We start from the raw sequence: 25,631 nt of genomic DNA, 5'->3' as shown, positions 1-25,631 counted from the left end.
ATTATGCCAGTACTAACGACTGAAGTTGAAGCTAATACTGGAAATATGACAGACTATTGAGAGTGACCATTAGCCCGTTTGTGAGCAATAAAACAGGTTTTAATATGCATATATAAAGAAGAATTTGACCCCAAATGACACCCAACAATAGTTTTTAGAATATTCAGGACAGCTGATTCAAATTGAGTATCGCTGAACTCTCGTCAGTTTGAATTGTAACGAGTTCTAACAGAACAGTGTAACTGATCATCACAGCAGCGTCTTCGGTTAAGGGTTAAATGCGTTAACTTCAGCAAAATTAACGGGTCTTAGAACAAACAGCTAGGGTGTGCAAAATCATTTATTTCCACCCAACACGCATCATTCTTGGTATTCGGTTGCAATTATTATTTTATTTAGTTTTGTTTCAATTTTTCATCACGTTTGAAACCTCTTTTTAAAATGTGTGAGTTCAGAGATGCTTACATTAAGAGGCTTCTAGTTAGTTCACCACGAAGGCTTATTGCATCAATAATGCGGGACTAGATTTAAGCGAGTGAGACAGTCTCATCTTCATCTGTTTGAGCTTCCCTGCTGACAGTTGCGTTGTGATGGACAGTTGAGTTAATTGCTGCTGCTAGCGAGATGCTATGAATCTGTTTGTGTTACAGGTGCTGAGGGGGAGAGTCAAATTAGTATGACTGTCTTGCCTTTAGTCTCCTGCTGATAATGAAAAACCCACTTGTGGGAAACAAAGTAGAAAGAGTTTGTCTTTAGTAGAGACAGTATTACTATTATAAATAGGGTGTGTGGTGCGGTGATTAAAGAAAACAGTTTATTACCAGGCGGTCTCCGGTTCAAATCACTGTGGATCCGAATAAAATCAAAAGAAGGCCTTGTCGTTGTATGTGCTTGGCTTGAGGGACCATGTTGAAAACTTTATTATTATTATTATTATTTTAGCAAGATGGTTTTAGGTACCACGCACAGCTCAAGTACACAAATATTCTCTACTAACTGAGACTGACGCCCGATGGTTCGCCATGCCAAAGGATTAATTTATTTAAAGAACGCTACAGTTAGGTGTTTAGTGTGACACCAACTGAAAATTTAGGAAACAGCAATGCATGTAAATGATTAATCTATTGCCGCCCCCTGTATTTGAACAGGCATACAGTTACGCATTTTATTTAATTCTCTGTGCTGCTGTTTTATTTACCTGCACAGGTGTATACCACGGTGCCTGCCCCTTTCCAGTTATCCACCTGTAACTAAACAGGTCGGTGCAGCGAGGGATTAACGGGCTGTACTACTAGAACTGGAGGGGCGTCCGCGCTGTTTTCAATCACAGGAAGGAAACAGGAATACAAACAGAGCAAGAATTCAACCCTTCCCAAAAGTGGAATGGGTTACACCCGGAACTGTGCAGTCTCCCCCAGGCACTTTGAAACTAGAGCTGGCTAAAAAAAAGTTACAGTGCGTGTGCTATACTAGCCGGTGTACCTTCTGCTGTCGCTTATTGTTTCGTTCATCGCTGTGTGAGGTGTAAACCCAATGGGACACCGTGGGAAAAATGGCGTCGCATGGACACCTCAGCCAGAATGAACTTTTGGAGGTCGACATTTCTTGCGATGACAACTATTCGGATGGGGAAAACGAAGTCTTTGTCAACTCGGGTGCATCTTACGACGGGTTCCCTGCGTTTCAGCACTGGGTACCTGCCGCTGCTCCAACTACTGAGTTTGGACAGTCGGAGGGGGGCGCCAGTCTGTTCGGCCAGAGCGCCCCATCAACCAGGCATCCGAGCCAGAACCACGGTTCGGAGGATACAGTTCGATTTAGCAGCGACAGTGACGATTTTTGTGACACTAGACACGGGGGTGCGGGAGACACCCTTGCCCCAAGATCATCTATTGTGGATTATCTTCTGATCGAGCTGTATGACACCTATACCTGTAACAGCAGGAAGAGCGTTGACAGCGTGGATAGCTCCACTGAGGCGTCCGGTTCAGATGCTTTCCTTGGCCGGAGCAATACAGAGTCAAACTTTCTGCAAGAGCTACAAGATAAGCAGACCAAACGACACCAGGTGCAGTATCTGTCTCAAAAAGGTAGGGGAATTCACATTTTATTGGAAATGCATTGAGAAGACGTAACAAATAAAACACTTTAATTTAAAAATTATTTTTGTGGTTTGCCTTGTATAAGTTTAGTAGTAAAGTGTGTATACAGCATTGTGAGGGATAATGCATTGTAAAGCTCAGAGTTGTAAAGGATATTAGCAAACCATGGAAAAAAGCATGGAAAGAAATCACGGGAATACTGCTAAATTACCGTGCACATTTACCGTGGTAAACTTTTTCAAATGCGTTTTTTTATTAGGTATTTTTACATTTTTATTTGTGTTTGTAGTCCGTCGACATTTTACAGTACTTTGCTGTTTATGAATGCAGAGAGCAAGTAGCAATTTAGTAAAGAAGGCAAAATACAGTTGTAAAAGTTCAACATAAAAACATTGGGGTTTACGATTCATAGTAGTGTATGTCTACGTGTACAGCCTTAAATTCAAGCTAATACATTGATTTGTATTCTTTCCTTCAGTAGGGGACCCGTATGAATCATTTTAGTGATACTGAATTCCATTTGCTCTGACAACATCGGATCGTCCAATAATGGTCAGGGAACACAACATTCCATTGTTAGGTTAGGCAAGGTTTGCATACCATAGCCTTTTGGAACAGTCCAGTCTTTAAGCGTTAATATAGACACATATGTTAATATACATTTTAATAGACAAGCGGGGTAAGTTGTTGGACAGTTCCACTATGACGTGACATCTAAGTAAAAACGTGCTTCTATACTGGTGTAGGGCCAGAAAGTGGTACATTGTCAGAATGTGGTACACCTACCAAAACTTGACCTGTGTAAGGTCAGAAAGCGGTACACTGTCAGATTTAGGTACATGTGCAATCCATTGCTATAGTCATAAGGTTTGTAGGAACATTTTAATCAAATGCTAAAGTTAATTGTACATTTATATTTTGCAAACCTAAATTGGAAACAGACAACCAATTTTTTAAAAGAAAAAAACAATTCACGGTGAACAAGACAAAACGAGAAGTCACTGCAAAGTAAACATATTTACAAGACCCAAGGTATTACATATTATACATATTTTGCATGCTTTTTTCCTAATGGTGGAAATATATGATAAATTACATTAAAAAAGACTGAAAACAACATAATGTACCGGATCTGAGTGCGCATTTCCCTGCTTCCTTAGCAGATGTTGTTTAGGCAGCACAAGCAAGCGCAGTGCGCTGCGTACCACGTTTTAACACATACCTGAAAATAACACATGGGTCTTCCTTTGTTTGAATGTGTCATGTGAAAAACAGAATATGCCGGTGGACGCTTGAGTCACGTTTACCTCTTCCCTGCTCTTTTGGAATGTCTACTGTGCAGAAACTTTGTGGGACAAATACATCTATTGTGCAATGCACAAGAGGCATTGAAGACCCACCCCCACAAACATTATTCACAGGCTAGAACAAAGCTGTGAAAATGTAAACATTAGTGATCCACCACTTTAATTGTGTTTTCATATAGTGACCTTTTCATGTCATCACTTTGCATGTAACCTTTTGAAACTATGAGAAATGGCAACCACAATAGAAATGTACAGCTATGGCCAAAAGTGTTGCATCACCCTATAAAATTCTATCAAATTTTGCTTCATGAAGTGGAATGAAACCTGCTGAATAATGTTACGTTATATTGAATTAAATACCGGTTTGTAGTTTTCCGTACACTTGTGACATTTAGAAATTTAACATGTAATACTGTACTACTATTATGGCTTCCGGTAGCCTTTTGTAGTATCATTTTGTAGTTTCTTTGATTACATGATGTTAAACAAATTATGTTCATATAGTTTAAAAAAAAAAAAAAAAGATGTCTCAATTTGAGTTGATGCAAAACTCTGCACTACTGTAGTTACCTATAATAATATTGGCAAATATTCTTTTTACACTCCTAGTCTTGCCCATTCAGTGTCTTGAAACAGTATATTTAATATCCAATTCAGGCCTGCCCTTGCACCTCCACCCGCGGCAAACACCTTACAAAATGAAAAGATTTCAAACCTTTTTTTGTTGTCGTTCTTAATACCAACAGATATTGACGAGCTGAAGAGGATTATACAGGAAGTGAACTATCGGATCGGGGTGCAGTCTGCAAAGCTGGTCCGCCAGGTGAAGAGGAAGGACCGGCTAACCAACAAAGTGCAGAAGAACAATGACATCATAACCGCCTGCTTGCAAGCTGTGTCACAGAAAAGACGTGAGTATCCTTCGCTGATTAACTCCACCCACTACACCCCTGCAGCCTCAACAGAGCTCTCCGAATCACGTCTAACGGGCAGCTGGTAAACCAGAGTGTAACCATGAGCCTGTCCCCCTGCACACTTCCCCTAGTGGATGTAACACATTGAGCAGAAAGAAATGTGTCTCACTCATGAGTTCAAGAACACTCCATTAGTGCAGAGTGTTGCATGGGGACAGGTTAGTGGTTGCACCAATGGTGTACCAGTTGTACTTAGAGGTTTTAAAATGACACAAAGTGATTCTAAACAATAATGCATTAGGTAAGAGAACTCTGATACAGAGTTTTCTCCTCTTTAAACATTTCTTTACCCACACTAACTACTGTGGTTATTTAATACATTAGAAGTCATGTCCCCATTAGAACCTATTAGGAGCAACTCCACTTAGAATTTCACCAAGAATGTAGATCTCACACTCAGAATGTCAATGGCAAAGCATTCAAAACCTTTTAAACAACTAAAGTAAGTTAATATCAGGGTTTCGTCTCTTTTATTAATTACTTCTAATGTCTTTATAAGTGTTCAGTTCAGTGGCTCCCTCTAATCAAGTTCAGAGTGTACTTTCTCTTGCACTCTTTGTATGACAGACCAGACTCGTGGGCCTAACACAGCAAAGAGTGCATGAGAAATACACTCCACTTGATTAGAGGAAGCCACTGAAAACTTTGAAACATACATGGAAATAGATTGCTTTAGGCAGCAGATACTATTGCATTTCCTCAGATCACTTGTCAATTTATACCAAAGCACCCATAATGGTAATGTCCCCATTTCACTTCATCCCTTTGAAGTTATATGAAAAGGGTTGGACTGTACGTCCTGAGTGGCATAGCGTACACTCTAATGACTAGATTATGAATATGATATTTTAGGGTTATAGGGTCTCTCTCTCTCTCTCTCTCTCTCTCTCTCTCTCTCTCTCTCTCTCTCTCTCTCTCTCTCTCTCTCTCTCTCGCTCTCTCTCTGCCCTACTCTGTTTTCATTGACTGGCTCTCCAGATGTTCTTTCTGAAAACAGGGTGAAGATCTGAAATATTTAACTTGTGTTTCCTTTTTCATCACCATGCAGCCAGGGCAGCACTGTGTAAAACCAGGTACAGTACAGTAAGCAGCAGTTTCATCCAGAAAGCATGCCTCCTCTAATAAATGTGCACACTGCTGTATGTGCATGGCGTGAAGCAGTATTTTCTGTCCCGACAGCAGTTGGTTTGATACTTGGCATGCAAGAAAAATATCTTCCCTTTTCAAGGGATGCTTTCTATCATCTACGTCATCCTTGTATTCAAAGTGGTTGTAGCTACAAAAACATTCCTTCCATTCTTCACACCATGCACATACAGCGGGGTGCACATTTATGAGAACACCCCATTGCTTCTGTTGTTTTGATTGGTTATGCATATGAAATCAAACCACTGCCTATTTTGACAAGCTTCTCAATTAAATTAGTGACTGTCTCATTTAATTGATGACTTTAATAAGCCACACATGCAATGAATTAAATATAGTAAGAGAGAAGGAACACATAGCCACACATGGTAAAATGCATGAAAAGCTGTTTTAAGATGCCTAAGTAAAGCACAAAGTGGTCTAACATTTTCACACGAGTGCCTATTGTTTCTATATCACTGATTACAGACCGAAAATTCTCACACCCTGAGGTTTGTATGCAGGTAGGTATATAAAGGGCATAAATGACCTAGAAAGTGAAAGCGTGTAAAATTTCCTGGAAGGCAAACTGAGACCTTTATTTAACCGACCTGTTTCTTTCAAAACTGCATTTTTGAGACTTGAGCAGTAGAGCTGTACAAAGCGATTATTCGATTATTCAGATCAATCTCTCCACAGTGGAAGGTCACTGGTGTTCATCGGGCTAAATTAACATTCAGACTGAAACGAGTGAAGAAACAGCTGCTTGGGCAATCATCACACATCCAAGCAGCTGTTTCTTCACTTGTTTCACTGTGAATGGTGAATCAGCCCGATCAACACCAGTGACCCTCACCTGATTGTCAGCACCTGATTTCTGTGGAGAGCTTGATCTGCTATGCAGTGCATAGATGTGGACAACAGGGAGGAAGTACTTTTAATCGCGACTGCTTTCATTTCTTACCTATTTAATATCTTGTTTATAATAATAGAATAATAATAATAATAATCTTGTTATGTGTATCCTGTATGTGTCACTGTTGTTTTCCTGCTTCAGTCATGGCAAAATCATAGCAAATATATTAAATGATTACTTTTCACAGGTTTTTACAAATGAGGACACAGACAACATGCCCCACATGTCAACCTGTTCCTATCCAGTTTTAAATAACTTTAGCATAACAGAGGCAGAAGTGTTAAAGGGACTAGGAGCTCTTAAAATAAACAAATTGTAAATAAACACACAAATGGATGATATCCTCCCAATAGTACTCAAAGAAATGAAAGAAGTTATTTACAAACCGCTAACCAAGATCATGCAACAGTCTCTTGACACAGGGGTTGTACTGACAGACTGGAAAATTGCAAACGTAATACCGATCCACAAAAAGGGAGACAAAATCGAACCAGGTAACTACAGACCAATAAGCCTGACTTCTATTATATGTAAACTTATGGAAACTATAATAAGATCCAAAATGGAAAATTACCTATATGGTAACAATATCCTGGGAGACAGTCAGCATGGTTTTAGGAAAGGGAGATTGTGTCTAACGAACCTACTTGATTTTTTTGAGGATGCAACATCGACAATGGATAATTGCAAAGCATACGACATGGTTTATTTAGATTTCCAGAAAGCTTTTGACAAAGTACCGCATAAAAGATTAATTCTCAAACTGAACGCAGTAGGGATTCAAGGAAATGCATGCACATGGATTAGGGAGTGGTTAACATGTAGAAAACAGAAAGTAACAGCATTCAGAACTGGGCATACACATGACAAATGACATTTAATAGAGAAAAGTGTAAAGTACTGCACGCAGGCAATAAAAATGTGCATTATAAATATCATATGGGAGATACTGAAATTGAAGAAGGAATCTATGAAAAAGACCAAGGAGTTTATGTTGACTCAGAAATGTCTTCATCTAGACAATGTGGGGAAGCTATAAAAAAGGCCAACAGATGCTCGGATATATTGTGAGAAGTGTTGAATTTAAATCAAGGGAAGTAATGTTAAAAGTTTACAATGCATTAGTAAGACCTCACCTAGAATATTGTGTTCAGTTCTGGTCACCTCGTTACAAAAAGGATATTGCTGCTCTAGAAAGAGTGCAAAGAAGAGCAACCAGAATTATCCCGGGTTTAAAAGGCATGTCGTATGCAGACAGGCTAAAATAAATGAATCTATTCAGTCTTGAACAAAGAAGACTATGCAGTGATATGATTCAAGCATTAAAAATCCTAAAAGGTATAGACAATGTCGACCCAGGGGACTTTTTTGACCTGAAAAAAGAAACAAGGACCAGGGGGCACAAATGGAGATTAGATAAAGGGGCATTCAGAACAGAAGATAGGAGGCACTTTTTTACACAGAGAATTGTGTGGGTCTGGAACCAACTCCCCAGTAATGTTGTTGAAGCTGACACCCTGGGGTCCTTCAAGAAGCTGCTTGATGAGATTCTGGGATCATTACGCTACTAACAACCAAACGAGCAAGATGGGCCGAATGGCCTCCTCTCGTTTGTAAACTTTCTTATGTTCTTACGTCCAGAAAACGAAACTGGTCCTGAAAAGACTTTGTTTTCTGAAGTGAGGTGGGGAATCATATCACTGGTGCACAGTACAACACAATTAAGCTTCCCCACCTCACTTCCTCACAACCGGCCTTGGCTTTTGTGAAGTTTCTTCAGAAACAATAGCCAGTGAGCCTGACCAATAGTAGTCTAAGCTGATACATCAGTGTGTGTTTTCTTAGAATGTTCAAGTTAAATGAAATTAAATATTTGATCTAATTGGGGCGCTCTGTCCAGACCAGACCTGGGGTCAGTTACAATTACAATTTCAATTACAATTACAGCATAATCCAATTATAATGATGTTTTGTTCAATTACAATTATGCTGCAGTAATTACAATTATAATTACAATTACACTAACAGTAACATTAAACAACTACTCACATTAACATACATACTCTATTTATTCTAAATAACCCAGCAATAATTACAGGTACAAGTATAGAAACATACCATGTAACCTTTATTTTGGTTGCAAATACAAGAATAATGATCAAAAGACAAATCAATGTGTAATTGAACAGTAATTAATCAAGTATATGGTACAAGTACAATTACGCAGGTGTGCCAGGGTTCCAGTACAATTACATGTAATTGACCCCAGGCGTGGTGCAGACTTGTACAAGACCAGGGAGGAGGCCCTCTCTTTAGTGTTGTACCCTCACAGGCTTTCAAAGTTTCCTAATTTGTAATCTAAAATAGGAAACTGAACAATGACTGCACACCATGATTCCTTTTAAGTGTGATCACAAGAAACGCAGCTCCCCGCGCACTGTTCAAGCTAAAAAAACCGTCCAGTGCTGAAGGGTCTGTTTGTCATCTCGTGTTGCACATGAGGGGTTACCAGGCGTCCCAGTCAGAAAAAGTTATATTGCTAAATCCGCCTAGTTTTGCTATATCGGATTCCATTTTTTTTATAAGTACAAAATGGTAGCAGTGTGCTCAGGAAGTTGACAGCACAGTCATTTTATTATACAAAAATAAAATAGACACTTATGGATTACTTGATTAGTAATGCATTGGCGCTTGTCATGCCCCTTGTGAAGTCACTGATATCCTTCTCCTTTCCCATGATTGTTGTTGAATAGTACCACACACATTGGCATTCACAGCCGATAATTTTACTTGCATTCTCAAATTGTTTGTTTATGTATTTCAGGGATGTAAATAAGACTCCCATTGCATAGCATTTTGATCCATTCCTGGTTTTACTATGAGTTTAATAAGACTCACGTGAGCTTGTTACCTATACACTGTGGCTAATCAAGCTTGTGTTAAAACCTGGAATAGGTGAAACTGCTGTGTAGCAGGAGTCTGATTTCCATCCCTGTAAATGTATTTCACAGCGATTCAATATAGGAAAAGTGCGGTGAGGTATTGTGTGGTCAGCACTCTAGGGTTTTAAACCACTAAATACAAAATGCTGGGAAAGAGCAACAGATTTCGTTTTTCCTTGTGGTTGATAATGGGAAAGTGGATTGTCATTTTGAGAGGGAGTGTTTTAAAAAGCTATACCCATTTTACAGAGTGCCCGGTGGAGTGTAAAACCATTAGATCTGCATAGCTGTTCTGTTTGAGAAGAATTAACAGTGGGCAAAAAGCCTTGTCCGCTGCTGTACTGACCTGCAGCAACTTGTAGTAACTACTTGAGATGGTTAGAGGTTCAGATTTCTAAACATTTTTATTTATTTATTTTTAAATTAGGGTTTAACTGGATTTCACATAAAAGATTGTGTAAAAAAAAATATATATATTTTCCCCCTTTTTTCAGGGATGGAAATAAAGCACATATTGCACAGCAGCTTCCCTCATTCCAGGTTTTACTACCACCTTGATTAGCCTCTGTGTATACATAACAAGCTCAGGTGTGTCTTATTAAACTCATAGTAAAACCAGGAATGGATCAAACTTCTATGCAATGGCAGTCTTATTCCCGTCCCTGCAATTTGAAATGCCCAAGTTACAGTAGTTATAATTGCATATATAACTAAAAAAGCTGATTAATACTATAGTAGCGGGAGCGTCAGAGGCGGAGACAGCTGTCCCGGGTTAGACGTGGACTGTACAACCGACTGGGCAACACCTCGACACGTTTGTATATTGATATTACAGTATTGTTAGTATTGTGATTGCTATTATTAGTAGTATTATTGTTGGTATTATTGTTATGATATATGAACAAGCATTTAATATCATACATCTATAGATTTTAGTATTGATTCCATTGGTTTTATGAATGCCAATATATTCTCACGACGAACGGATCATTATAACACGCAAGGTCAGCGTAAAAAAAAAAGTTTTTGGAAAATGAAAGTTAGGAAATTAGTAGGTTTTTAAAAAGATCCACCACGTTGTCACTGAGTTTAGTAAAATGGGACGGTGAATTAGTGGTGGTGGCGAGAACAGACGATTCCAGTCCACAGGGCTATGTGTTTGTCTTTCTCTCCAATTCGATGACGCTGTAGATAAAAGTGGGTGTATACGAACTGTTTCTATGAGGTTCTTTTCTGCTGCTGCACTGCAGATGCTATTGGGAAAGACTGATCTGGGAAATATCTCACTTTTAGCTTGTGAAGTTCGTTTTTTGTTTTCTTTGAGCCATACACAGTTCGACGGGTTTTTTTTTCTTTCAAGTGTGAAAAAAAGTCGATTAGGTAAATCGAATGCAAATATATTAATGCATTGATCATTTGGAATAACGTTGTTCTTTTTGGGCTGGTTTGACGTGCCGAGAACGGGATAATACTGTACTCTGTTACTAACTATTGGCCTTCAGTACTAAATATATATCTGGAGGAAACCTTATCTGCCCGCCGATCCTCACCTCGATGAAGCAGGGCAGGTTACCCTCTTGCAAACGGTCAAGGAGTTGTTTGAAAAGGCAGAATGCAGGTGGGGTTAGTAATATCATCAGCAATGTGCTTAAGAAAAGGAGCTGCATTTCCAGGTCTGCGCCACGCCTGCTGTGCACTTTAGAACCAGGTGATGTGTTTTCTTATGTCGTAAAATATTCGTTGTGTGTTTTATATGTGTGTTGCGAATGCCTATGTGCCACTTTACAAACTACAGCGTCTTAAATAGATCACATACGCGTCGATTTTCCCAGTAAATAGCAGTAAAACCGTTTTATATACACATTTATGACACAGGCAGTTATTATATCAATGCTCTGACGAAGTCGTTGTTTATTTTATTCTTCTTAAAAACGTCCTAGTTTTATTAATCTCTTCAGTGTGTTAAATTAGTATTTTCTGTATGTTCAGAAAGTGTGCACAACCCCGTACAACGAACAAATAGATATAAGTACACTAATCCTATAAACAAGGAGGTGTAATCCTTCTTGTGCATTGGGAAGGGAATTATTGAATTCAACAAAAACAGGCAGGAAACGTGAATGTAATCTGCTTCGATGTTTGTGCTCGGTGAACAACCAAATATCAACTGCCATGGAAGCAGGTAATACCCTGTTTCTCAATTGTGAGGTTCATGATGTTTAACTTTTGATTAAACACTCGCCAGGTGCTGATACAGCACGGCAGGATATTGAGAAAAGACAACAGTGGCTGCCCCGGGGACAAGAGCCCTTTGCTTGAAAACAAACCAGACCCGCGCTTAATGTTTAATGATACACTGGTTCTGCACAGATAATACGCTAAAACCCAACATTAAAAAAAGCAGCTTTTTGTTTGCTATGGGCGCATTTTAACCAGGTTGCTCCTGTTTGTCGTCGTTTTCCCTTTGTACACTATACCGGGTATCAGCGTTAGAAGGAAAAAAATCAGCACTGCTGTTTTGGACAGCGACTTCAACACAACACAGTACCTTGTATGTTAACCGCGACGTCAAGGCTGCAGTACAACGATGTATTGTTCTGCTATGGAGATGTAGGTAAGCTAATTGTTGTTGTTAAGGTTTTTCTGAAGACGCAGTTTAAACTAAAATTAGCTCTGTTGCAGTAATGGCGGATGGCCTGACGTGTGCAAGCACTGTGGTGTTTATTCGGTATCATGTTGCTGTGTGTCTCCAATGCAATATTACGGCAGTAAACCAAAGGTAGCTTGTGATTCTTTTAATATTCCCGACAAGGGATGGTAAAATAAATTATACATACTTGCCCTAACACCGTTCACAGTCAAAAAGGCACTGATTTGACATCTTAAGTTGGCAAGGTTTTACATTTTTATGAAGAGATTCGTTGTTCAGTGTCATCAATTATAAGCCTCTTGTGAATAATCCGTAATTTTGTACAAACTTGGACGCAGAAGCACCTGCCAGCCGAACACAGCACAACAGCCCCTATCAGAGTCTTGAGTTATGTTTCCAGTGCCTATGTTGCCGTTCTTTGGTGCGCGCTGAGATGCGTTCATGTTGAGCATGGGTTCTTGAGACAAGGAAGCATTTCACCGACAGGAAGGCACAAAATCCGCGCTATGTAGGTTTTTCAAAGTATTGTTAATGCTATCGGAATTGTTAAGTTTACTTAAACATATCATCCTTTAATATACCTGTCATTTAAAATGAATATAGAATGTGAGGAAAGCCCATTTAAAACCAAAGTGTGTGGTGTATATGTAAGGTGTTTTAATTTTCTTGTCCACCACCTGCCTTTTCAGTTTGATTCCCTATTTATATTAGTTTCGTGATATTTGTATTCCCAGGAGTTGATACTAGACTGAAGTTTACTATTGAACCTTCACTGGGCAAAAATGGATTCCAGCAGGTAAATTCACCCGTTCTTTCATTAGGTTAATAGATGGTCTTCTCTTAGATAAATAACAATAATAATTATAGTTTCTGTTAATATACATTACTCTCTGAGTATTGGGACAGAGGAATGAACTAGTGCAATCACTAGTTAATTGCTCACTGTACCACACACACACACACCCTTTGCTCACTAAATAGCTTCGTGTCCCTGCATAGATAATCTGAAAATACATGCAGAGGGTAAAACTCCCAGAGACAACCCCGCACCGCAGTAACCACTCGCTGCTTTTCCATTGGCCGGCATTTCAGTGTCTCTGTCTTCTTGGTATCTCTTGAGGAAGAATGCAGGACGCAGTGAAAGTGTGGCATTGGAAGGAGTGATTGGGAAACTTAGTTCATTAATAACTTTTGAAAAAAACCTAGGCAACAATAAGAAATTTTTATACAAATAATAATACCTGTTTACCACAATGTGTGTGTCTATCTATCCATCCGCACACATACACACACACACACACACACACACATACTGTATATATATATATATATATATATATATATATATATATATATATATATATATATATATATATACACACACACACAGTGTGTGTGTGTGTGGGTGTGTATGTGTGCGGATGGATAGGTAGACATACAAAATAAACATGAGTTCATACTTGGTAATGTTTACTGGAAATATTTGGCAAGTTTTTCAAGAAAAAAATAGTGTTTGTCATAAAAAATATCTACAATATATATTTTTTTGCATAAATGCCATCTTTGTGTAAATAACCGCTCAGTGTTCAGACATCTCAATCACCTCTTGTGTTCTGCAGTGGTATGACGCGCTCAAAGCTGTGGCCAGGCTACCCACTGGAATCCCAAAAGAGTGGAGGAAAAGGGTGAGTTCCTTCTTCATATACAGTAGTTCACCTCTTTCATTTATGGGGTGAGGAGGGAGGAGTTCAGTCTCCATGCCTCAAGCCTGCCTTGGACTGGAGGGAGCACCTTTCTCTTAGGCGGTGAGGGAGGGAGCAGTTCAGTCTCTATGTCTCAAGCCTACCCTGGACTGGAGGGAGCACTGTTTCTCTTAGGGGGCAAGGAGGAAGCAGTTTAGTCTCTGCCTCAAGCCTGCTTTGGACTGGCGGGAGCACCCTTTCTCTTAGGGGTTGAGGGGAAGCAGTTTTGTCTCTAAGCCTCAAGCCTGCATTATCTGAGCCTGTAGAAATCTAATTACACATATGAATACTTCCTGATTCTAAAAAAAAATCATATGATTCAGTGACCTTTCAACTCTACTGGCTGCCTCTGGTTTAAATAGTCATAAGCAGGTGGGACCAGGAGAGTGTATGATGACAGGAAGTACTCAAAAGGAGCTGGCAACTCCTACAGGTTTTAAACCACTCACACTTTAAAAGATAAATATTACTGAACAGGCTGTTGAGTTTAAATTACATCGCTTTACTTTCCCTGGCATTTTTATCTTGAAAGTGCCACCAGCCAATTTAGCCTTTTAAGTTAGTCCCTATTGTGTTTTGATTAACACACAGTCATTTTCATAACTGATTAATATATCTGTCTATCTGTGATATACACATATATATATATATATATATATATATATATATATATATATATATATATATATATATACTTTTTTCTCTACCAACCTACAGTTGAATGACCGTATATCCTCAGTAATGCGCTTTCTTACTGTCTTGCAGAGCTCAATCTATTCAATCTTTGACTTCAGAGCTGCTGTTTGTTTCATTTCCCTTCTTTTCTTCATAAGGTCTTTTGTCTCTTGCGTGATTTTCTGGTCGCATTTTGTACTTTGTGCTCCAGCTATGATTTTTGCTGTTTCTGCAATTACTTGCGTCCTTATAGATTTTGTTTACCTCGATTTGCTTCATCTTTTTGCATATCTTGAAGAGTGCTGAATCTATTCTTCAGTTCCATTGTTTAATACTGAGACATCTTGTACAGTGTACTACTTGTTGGTGAGTATGTAGTCAATTTTATTCTTCACTCTGTTGGGTCCTCTTCATGTCCATTTCCTGATGGGTTTCTTCTGGAAGGTGTTCATGATGAATAAGTTCTTGTTCTCTGCAATTTCGACTGTCACCCCTCTCATTCCTGTCGCCATGTCCAAATTTTCCAACTGAATTCTCATCTTCTTGCTGGGCTGCTATATTGGCGTTGAAGTCACCGATGATGAACATATAGTGGCTTTTCCCAATTTCGTGTAGTTATTGTAGTTCTTCATAAAAATCTTCGACTTCTTCATCCGAATAGCTTGTTGTTGGTGCATATACCTGTACTTGGATGACCTGAAGTTCATACTTCCTTGAAACTTTCACTATCAGTCTTGCAGACCCTCTGACGCGCTATCAATCTCTACTATGTTATTCTTGATTCTCTTCTAGACAGTGAATCTAATGCCTCCTGCTCGTCCATCTGTAGTGCCTCGGTAGAAGAGAAGATGTCCACTCTTGAGTTCTAGTAGTCCTTTGTCTTTTCGCCGTACTTCGCTTAGTCTTACGATGTCCCATTTGATTCTTCCAAGTTCTTCTTCCACTCCTGAAGTCTTGCTTCACTTGAAATAGATCTGCAGTTGTACGTGGCCAGGGTCAGTATTCTGTGGCAGCCTAAAATCGTAACCCGATGATTCTTGGCACCCTCTGCCTTTATGCCTAACCGGCTGCTGCCGTGGTAGGTGGCAATCCAGCCTCCTTGGGATGAGGGCCATGTTTTTGTCCGTACTTTCATCATGGGGTGGTTGGCCATAACTCACCATGCTGGCCAGGCAGGTTGGTTAGTATCCTGCTGTACTTCGTCTAGAGAACCCGTTGTCACCCTCCTGCCACTTTGAGGCAGTGGAAGTTGGACTTTAGGAGGGATATATATATATATATATATATATATATATATATATATATATATATATATATATATATATATATATACACACACAGAATGTACAAAACATCAGGAACACCTTCCTAATATTGAGTTGCACCCCCTTTTGCCCTCAGAACAGCCTCAGTTCATTGGGGCATGGACTCTACAAGGTGTTGAAAGTGTACCACTGGCCTGCTGTTGGCTGGATGTCCTTTGGGTGGTGGACCATCCTTGATACACACGGGAAACTGTTGAGCGTGAGAAACCCAGCAGTGTTGCAGTTCTTGACACACTCAAACCGGCGCGCCTGGCACCTACTATCATACCCCGTTCAAAGGCACTTACTGTAAATCTTTTGTCTTGCCCATTTACCCTCTGAATGGCACACATGCACAATCCATGTCTCAATTGTGTAAAGGCTTTAAAATCCTTCTTTAACCTGTCTCCCCTTCATCTACACTGATTGAAGTGGATTTAACAGGTTACATCAATAAGGGATCATAGCTTTCACCTGGATTCACCTCGTCAGTCTATTTCATGGAAAGAGCAGGTGTTCCTAATGTTTTGTACACTCAGTGTGTGTATATATATATATATATATATATATATATATATATATATATATGTATATATATACACACACACATACATACCTACATACTCACAATGTTTATTTTTTTAATCATGATTGTTATTATATTCATATTTTAACTGCCTTAGAGTTGCTACAGCTTCAATGAATTGAAAAAAAAACAAAAAAACAGGTTTTTCACTTTGGAAATCTGGTAACCCGAGCTCTATTTTAGAGATCCGAACAGTGGCAGAATTCAGATCTTTAACTCAATATTAATCAGGGGTTCTTTTGTGGTGGATCTCAGCGGATCCCAGATCCGCTACCTGTTTGTCTGACAAGTGAGGATTATACAGATTGCAAATGATGAGCCGTGTGGGGAAAAAAACAACACATATTTGTTGTTGCAAAAAAACCCTCACCTCTCTATACATAACATGTACAATAAAAATGCGCTTTCCTGTTCCATGAATTGACTGAAGAAAATGTTCTGTAACGATATATTTTAGCCTGTTGTGTGTGTTTGTTTTTTTTTTTTTCACAACCGAAATGGCAAAATGTCAAAAAACGAATGTTTGTCGCTTCTGTTTATCAGATTAGTCGGCCTGCAGCTGGTATTGTTCGAACCTGAAATTTATGTTAAAAGACAGCAGGCAAAGGTTGGCATGCAGCTACCAACACCAACAATAAGGCAGAAAACCCATGAGCAGATAAGAACCTGAAGTATATATGGGAGCTGCTGTAAATCAATGTCGGCAGGCCTACATTAGGTCTGGAAGCAAAAATGCTTGATCCAGTACCGATGATATTAATCCTGTTGGGATTTCGCCCAGGATAGATTACTGAACCACTTATTCACATTACTGCATACAATGCAAATACACAGAAATGAGATTTGTAACAAATCATATTTATACATTTTAGGGCAGCGGAATACAGATCTGCCACTGTTTAGATGCCTAACGGTGCCTAAACCAACTCACTGTGGCTTGGGTTCAGAGGGGCGGGAGCAGGCTTATGAATATAGTAGTGACTTGTTTTCTCTCTCTCAGGTTTGGTTGACACTAGCGGATCAGTATCTCCACACCATCTCCATAGACTGGGACAAGACCATGCGCTTTGCCTTCAACGACCGCAGCAATCCTGATGATGACACCATGGGAATACAGATAGTCAAGGTGAACACTGGAAGAAAGTCATGTTGACAAAGGCTTGAAACTGCTTGTGAAACACTCCTGAAACTGTTCTTTACTGCTGTTAAATAATCCATTTCAGGAATATCAAGCTTGATTTTTTATGCATTTTGAAGCAGGCTGAAGAATACTATTGTAAAACCTGTGAATACGTAGGCCATGTCCCCACTACATGAGCGATCTTGAGGCTCTGTGGACATGCCATACACGTGCATTTTATTCTACAAAGTGTGCTTGTTTGGGGTGTGTTCCATTTAGTCTCTTTGTATACAGTGCAGCTGTATTGATAGTCGTTCTCATCTCATTCAGGTTCCCGTATTTGCAATGTCCATGCGCCAAGCAGAACAGGCCCAGTGGTTCATGTTTGTTAATTAAGATGGAACATTTCAGACTCTAATTCAGTGCTTGGAATCAAAAGACACGACTGCTCCTCTCTGCTGCCATGGATACAGTGGAGCTAATAATAGAATGCTTAGTTTCCTGTACCGCAGTTGCACTTCAGTGCAAATACAGAACATTGCATTAGCAAATGTAAAACGAAGACTAATGCAATCAACATAAAACCTGTGCCATTGATCGGATTATCTAATTCTCACTGTACAGTTGTCCTAACCTAGGCTTTTAAGTACTTCTAGGTAGCTCCAAATGCCATTTGCATTTGTTATCCCTCACTTAGAACCATGTTATTGATTACAAACATCATATAAAGCCGAGCTGCTCCAGTACAGTTTTAAGATTTCTGTAATTTTTCTCAATTACTTAATCTAACTGACTGCTATCTTCATGCACTGGTCTCAGTTTATTCCAGTAAATATTGTTCTACTAGAGCACAGCAGAGTGTAATAAAGTGAACGCATAGGTAAGCATTGTAAAGCACAGAGGGGTGTGGTAAAACATATTCATATAAAAAAGGCAAAAGCATGGGAAAACTGCAGAATTACCATGCAAAAGAACTGCAAACTGAAACTTAATATAGATTTAAGAGAGGGGTTCCCAAGCTGGGGCTGGGATGGTTTCAGGGTGGCTGCAGCACATACAGAAATGTTCTCTCCCAAATGACCCTGACAGAGCGATGTTCCCCAGACGAGGGGAGCAATTGCTTTACACGTACGCTGCTGTTAGGTGCTTGGGGTTATTTCAGATGTAACCCTGATGCCAGTATATATTAGAAGGCAGGAAGCACTTTTTTACACAGAAAATTATAAATGCATGGAATAGCCTACCAGGTGAAGTAGTACGATTGAAAACACTGGAGGGGGGGAGTCTAGATTCTGTTCTTTTAAATTAGCTCCCCCCAGTAGGGGAGACTGGTGTGCTAACAAGGGACAAGGCTTGATGGGCCTGTTCTTGTGTTCTTGTGTTGTGGCTGCTCCAGGACCTGCACCGGACAGGCTGCAGCTCATACTGCGGGCAGGAGGCTGAGCAGGACCGCGTGGGGCTCAAGAGGGTGCTGCTGGCCTACGCTCGCTGGAACAAGGCAGTGGGATACTGCCAGGGCTTCAATGTGCTTGCCGCGCTCATCCTGGAGGTCGTGGAGGGCAACGAGGGAGAGGCGCTCAAGGTCTGTGTGTTTTTTGTTGCCGAGGCCAATCAAAACTGATATTGGGCCATATTTTCAAAGCGTTTTCTCCAGTCTTTACTGAACTCCTATTTTTTTTTTTTTTAGAGTAAAATACCTGTTCATTTTACAAAACTAGAACAGCTAAGTTATATATTTCAAGTCCTCTTAAGCACGCTCAAGGTGTTTTGTTTTTCATCATGTAACACTGAGTTAATTCAAGAATGGGGAGAAAAATATTATAAAATCAGAAACAAACCCATTATAGCCCTTTATCTTCTCTTGTTGCCTGCTTGAGAAATTTCTTGATGTAATTCCAGGTTATGATCTACCTGATTGACAAAGTGCTACCTGACAGCTACTTTGCCAATAACCTGCGCGCTTTATCAGTGGACATGGCTGTGTTCAGAGACCTGCTGAGGATCAAGCTCCCTGAACTCTCCCAGCATCTGGATCATCTGCAGAGAGCAGCCAACAGAGAGAGTGGAGGTGCAGTCTATCCCACAATCCACTGCCTGCTTTTTATATTCTAGAGCAGCCCAAGGACATGAATACTTACAGCTTATCCAATTGTGATGAAACTTGCTAAGAGTATTTGATAGCCCACGCTCTTGTAGGTACAGACGTGCTCAAATTTGTTGGTACCCCTCCACAAAAAACGAAGAATGCACAATTTTCTCTGAAATAACTTGGAACTGACAAAAGTAATTGGCATCCACCATTGTTTATTCCATATTTAATAGAAATCAGACTTTGCTTTTGATTTTTTATTCAACATAATATTGTAAATAAGAAAACAAATGAAAATGGCATGGACAAAAATGATGGGACCGCTAACCTAATATTTTGTTGCACAACCTTTAGAGGCAATCACTGCAATCAAACGTTTTCTGTAGCTCTCAATGAGACTTCTGCACCTGATAACAGGTAGTCTGGCCCACTCTTCCTGAGCAAACTGCTCCAGCTGTCTCAGGTTTGATGGGTGCCTTCTCCAGACGGCAAGTTTCAGCTCTTTCCATAGATGTTCGATAGGATTCAGATCAGGACTCATAGAAGACCACTTCAGAATAGTCCAATGTTTTGTTCTTATCAATTCTTGGGTGCTTTTAGCTGTGTGTTTTGGGTCATTATCCTGTTGGAGGACCCATGACCTGCGACTGAGACAGAGCTTTCTGACACTGGGGAGTACGTTTTGCTCCAGAATGCCTTGATAGTCTTGAGATTTCATTGTGCCCTGCACAGATTCAAGGCACCCTGTGCCAGGCGCAGCAAAGCAGCCCCAAAACATAACCGAGCCTCCTCCATGTTTCACTGTAGGTATGGTGTTCTTTTCTTTGAAAGCTTCATTTTTTCGTCTGTGAACATAGAGCTGATGTGACTTGCCAAAAAGCTCCAGTTTTGACTCATCTGTCCAAAGGACATTCTCCCAGAAGGATTGTGGCTTGTCAATATGCATTTTAGCAAATTCCAGTCTGGCTTTTTTATGTTTTTCTGTCAAAAGTGGAGTCCTCCTGGGTCTTCTTCCATGGAGCCCACTTTCGCTCAAAAAGCGACGGATGGTGCGATCAGAAACTGACGTACCTTCACCTTGGAGTTCAGCTTGTATCTCTTTGGCAGTTATCCTTGGTTCTTTTTCTACCATTCGCACTATCCTTCTGTTCAATCTGGGGTCGATGTTCCTCTTGCGGCCGCGCCCAGGGAGGTTGGCTACAGTTCCATGGACCTTAAACTTCTTAATAATATTTGCAACTGTTGTCACAGGAACATCAAGCTGCTTGGAGATGGTCTTGTAGCCTTTACCTTTACCATGCTTGTCTATTATTTTCTTTCTGATCTCCTCAGACAACTCTCTCCTTTGCTTTCTCTGGTCCATGTTCAGTGTGGTGCACACAATGATAGCAAACAGCACAGTGACTACTTTTCTCCATTTAAATAGGCTGAATGACTGATTACAAGATTGGAGACATGTGTGATACTAATTAAAGAAACTAATTAGTTTGAAATATCACTATAATCCAATTATTTATTATCTTTTCTAAGGGGTGCCAACAAATGTGTCCAGGCCATTTTAGAATATCTTTGTAGAATAAGCAATAATTCACCTGTTTTCACAGCTTCTTTGCTTTATTCTATGACATACCAAAGGCATGCAAGTATACATGATAAAATAGCTTTTAATTTCATCACTTTTCAGGAGGAATGAAGCATTATTTCAATGAGTTGTAAGGGTACCAACAAATTTGAGCACGTCTGTATGTGGAATGGATTCCTGTGTGTCCATCAGTATATCACACCTTTTTACATTGCAATGTACTTTTCATGAGACAGATGGTTCATTTACATCCGGTTCATTTTATGGAATGGGTTACCTAGTCATGTTGATGCTGAATCACAGGAATCCTTAGGACCTGACTTAACATAGTTTTTGAGATCAGTCAGCTACTAGGAACTGGACAAGCACTAATGAGATGAATGGCTTCCTGTTTTTTTGTAAATTATGTTATCTCCCCTCTCTCATTTACTCTCCATTCTCTGTCTCTTTCCTCACCCTTCTCACCCCTTGACCCTCTCCCTCCTCTCACCCCTTCCTCCTCTCCCCTTTTCCCATCCCCCTCTCTGTCATCACCCCTATCCCTCATTTCTCTCTCTCCCCTCTTCTCTCCTCTCCTCTTCCTCCTCTCTCCCCTCTTCCTCCTCTCTCTCTCCCCTATGGCTGCTCACTTTCCACTCTCCCCTCTCCCTCTTCCTCTTCCTCTCCAGGCAGCTATGAGCCGCCTCTCACCAATGTCTTCACCATGCAGTGGTTCCTTACCATGTTTGCCACCTGTCTCCCGAACCACACCGTGCTGCAGATCTGGGACTCTGTGTTCTTCGAAGGGTCGGAGGTGCTGCTGAGGGTCGCCCTGGCCATCTGGGCAAAGCTGGGAGAGTAAGTCCACTGAAAAGTGTGTTTATTTTCCACCTTATTCTATTTCTCCTTGCGATTTCAGTTCTTGCATTTGTTCAGGGTAAGCACCAGCCCTGCACCCAGCTATGGGTTTCCGATCTCCACTCATTTAATTCTATTACAAGATTCACAAATATGTTCAACTTCGCAGCTGCTAGTAGAGGTATAACAGTACACCCAATGTCATGATACGATGTGTATCATGATATGCAGGTCGCAATGTGATATGTATCACGATACATGTGATTGTCCTGATGTGCTACTTGTATGCTGCACAATAAAATGAAATGGTCATTTACTGGTGGTGTTAAAAGAAAGGGAAGGCATGTATTTATACCAACTAACACACGTATTCTTCACTCAAGAACCACTTGTTGAACTACAGTGAGCTATGTTGTGCATTTGGTCTTGTATGATGATACAAATGATTCAGACCTCTATTACGATATGATGTATTATGTTAAAGTGTCATAATTCATGATATGCACTGAATCATTACACCCCTAGCTGCTTGGTCTATCTGTTTTATGAAACAATATTTCGGTATAACCGTATGGTTTTGTAGAGACCAGCTCAACTAAAAAACAAATTGATTCTTCTTCTTCTTCTTCTTCTTCTTCTTCTTCTTCTTCTTCTTTGGCACGTGACGTAACTCGTGAACACATTTTGTCTGTGGGTAGGGGGGCAAAGTGCTCCTGACTGCTAATGGTATTGGTCTCAGTGGCGGAGGAATACAATTCTGTTTTTATTCTCCCTCGTTTCATCAGGTACTGCTATTCTCTTAATTATGTTTTTTTAAATGGTTGTATTAAAATTAGCTTCCTAATTTTTTTTATTTTTCTTCCCTCATAACTGTCTTTGCATGTAGGCTGGTATGAGGCACTGTTTTATGTTTCGTTAGCGTCTCTTTTTTGAACTCTGCGACCACTTGTACTTAGATCTCAGTATTGCATATTGAACACTAGACTTGGCATGTTTTATGCTTTATAAAAGTATTACATAAAGGTCGGGGCCCACTATAAGGTCCTGCACCCATCTTTCATTTCCTCCGCCACAGATTGGAGTTTACAGGGGAACAAACAATTACATCAATGTTCTAGATACAGCAATACATTAGCATGCGAGTAGGTGGTTAGTATGTATTACCTACTCGTGCTGAACTGACAGGTTAGTCGAGTCCTTGCTGAATTCTGAACAGCAGTAAATCAATGCAACAGCAGCAGTGCCGCTCTGCAGCTTTCAGGGCTTATCAGCAGGACTCAAAAATCCCACCGGGCCCTTCGAGCGATGCGGCTCCGATCAGTTGTTCACACTGAACATACTCTCCTAACAAATCCAAACTCTCTCCCTCCCTCCCTCTCATACCTTGTGAAGTCTTTGTAACCTCCTTTTATAATACTGCAATGTTTTATTTTATTTTGTGGTTTGGGCTCTGTGGTCTGTATAGGGACTTGCAGATGCACTGCAGATTAATCTTGTATTGCCCTCCATTGATATTTTACAGAGACAGGCTTTTTAAAGTGTTTGAGAAAAGGAAGCCACTCATGGGTTTTATTTATTCATCTACAGTATCTATTGTATTGTAGCCTGCAGCTGCTTGTCCCCTAGTTTTAAATAGATATGTTTAAACTGCAGTGCAGACAACTGTCCGGTTACTAAAATATTCCTCTTCCCGCGGACTCCATCGTCCATTCTAATGCACACCATCTGGACTGTGAGCTCTGTGCCACTGAGCCGGGAGGAGGGCTCCGTGCTGTACACTGGAGCCCCCTGATGAATATTCAGGCAGGGAGCAGAGGCACAGCAGGGCTGATAGAATGCTGCACAGCAGACCACAATGCAGCCTTGACTCTCTGTCCCTAGAAGGAGCAGCGCCCAATGTGCATTTTATACTCTGCATGCTGATGCTTATGCACATAGTCATTTATTTTTTACAAAAGTACAGGCAAAAGGTGCTAGACAAACAGTGCAGGAGTGAAAAAGTGCAAACGTTTCAGTCAATTCAAGTCTGAAAAAATGATGACTTAATGAAATCTATCATGACAAGTAAATGGTTACGAACAAGGGGAATACGGTTCCTTAGTAAAGACATCAGCCTACCTGGGTTCAATTACAATTACAATGCTATTTTTGTTCAGTTAAAGTACAATTGTACTGCAGTAATTAGAATTCTATTAAAAAGTAGAATAAATAACTACACACATTAACATGTTGACTGTATTTATTCTAAATAACCAAGCAATAACCACAGGTTCAAATATAGAAACATACTATCTAACTTTTTTTCAAATAATGATGGCTCAGTGTGAAACACAACATGCAACTGTGAATGACTGAGCTTGGAAAGGTGTCTAATTGAACTGGAATTGATCAATTATATGGTATAAATACAAACAATTAAAACTACAGTTATGCAGGTTTCCTTAGTAAAAGCACAGCAAAGTGTAATAAACGCATATTGAAAGCATGGTAAAGCAGAGGCAAGCATTGTACAGCTCAGAGAGGTGTAGTAGGGGGCTCCTGAGGGGCGCACCTGGTAAAGGTACTCTGCCCGGAGTACATGATGTGCCCTATAACTTGGAGATTGCCAGTTCGAATCCAAACTATGCCACTGCCGACCATTAGGACATTAGGCAGCAGAGAGGCAGTGCTGTGAATGTTTACTGGTCAAGACTTTGTGTTAGTGGCAAAGACCTGTCAGTTCCAGGCATACTGAGAAGTACATTCTTTCACCTCTGCTTCTGCAGTGTGCCCTGACATGTCAGTGAACTCAAGAGGCCAGTTTAAAGAAAAGGATTGCAATACATGCTGTACTGAGTTGTATTATAAAGCAAGTATTTTGAAATAAGTCAATAAATTTGAGAAACAATGTAGTTTCCCTTATAAAAGTTAACACATTTTGCACGGTATTTTTACACTTTTCCCATGCTGTTCCCATTATTATACTACCTGGTTTTACCCTGCATTTACCCTGGTTTGCCATTTTTTAATATGCTTTATTTGCTGCTCTTTTACATTAAAATTAGTAGTGTAAAAAATACCCATTGTTGTAGAAGTGTTAGAAAATGAAAAATAGAAACTGAGTTAGTCAGTTGTAGTTTGGTCCTATGGTAAGATGACATGTTAAGTCTGGGGGTTACACAGGTAATATGGTAACTATGTGCAATGTGGGCCTACGCCCTATTGACTACTGTTTTATTATTTCTTTTTAAATGTGTCTAAATAAATCATAGATGCTATGTCTCTCCTCGCTGTCGTTTTGAGTCTAATACAGTCTAATACTGTGACCATAGCAACTGCAGTTTCAGTTCTGAGGACAGTAAATTGATAGGCCTTGCTGAGTATCTTTCCAAACAGTGACTACAGCATCATTTATTGTCTGGACACCAGAGCTGGGCCTAGAGCTCTCTTTTGTTTTTTTGTTTTTTTTTTCCTTATCACACTTATGTGGCTTGTGTGTTGAAAAGTATGTTTCTCATTTCCTGTTCCTGTTTAATACAACAGTGTGACCTCGGTTTCTGTGGCTGAATTCTTACACCACAGAACTCTGTGAAGCTTACATTCATATTTGGCTGCAGTCACAAACCCCAGTTAAACTCCAGATAAGAAAATACTGAGAATGATAAGAGGCCGTTTATCCCATTGAGGCTCGTCCCTTACTA

At 40.0% G+C, this 25,631-nt stretch overlaps 1 protein-coding gene across 4 annotated transcripts in view; it reads left to right on the top strand.

Moving 5' to 3' along the window:
• Positions 1-1,430: 1,430 nt before the first annotated feature.
• The window catches only part of LOC117420098 (TBC1 domain family member 30-like), a 42,951-nt gene continuing 18,750 nt past the window's right edge, over positions 1,431-25,631 (top strand). For 2 of the 4 annotated variants that reach the window (XM_058986395.1, XM_058986394.1), the window contains exons 1-8: positions 1,431-2,090; positions 4,156-4,320; positions 12,751-12,812; positions 13,636-13,701; positions 17,324-17,449; positions 18,840-19,025; positions 19,343-19,511; positions 21,783-21,951. In XM_058986395.1, coding sequence (XP_058842378.1) covers positions 1,553-2,090; positions 4,156-4,320; positions 12,751-12,812; positions 13,636-13,701; positions 17,324-17,449; positions 18,840-19,025; positions 19,343-19,511; positions 21,783-21,951 — 1,481 coding nt within the window. In that variant the 5' untranslated portion in view covers positions 1,431-1,552. Of the gene's footprint in view, positions 2,091-4,155; positions 4,321-10,484; positions 11,075-12,750; positions 12,813-13,635; positions 13,702-17,323; positions 17,450-18,839; positions 19,026-19,342; positions 19,512-21,782; positions 21,952-25,631 lie in introns of those variants that run through there. The other 2 variants (XM_034033618.3, XM_034033619.3) reach the window with 2 other exon arrangements.

Source organism: Acipenser ruthenus, chromosome 14 (assembly GCF_902713425.1).
Source record: "Acipenser ruthenus chromosome 14, fAciRut3.2 maternal haplotype, whole genome shotgun sequence".
Taxonomy (NCBI): Eukaryota; Metazoa; Chordata; class Actinopteri; order Acipenseriformes; family Acipenseridae; genus Acipenser; species Acipenser ruthenus.
Note: the sequence above shows the minus strand (reverse complement) of the source record. Positions and strands in the feature narration are given on the sequence as shown.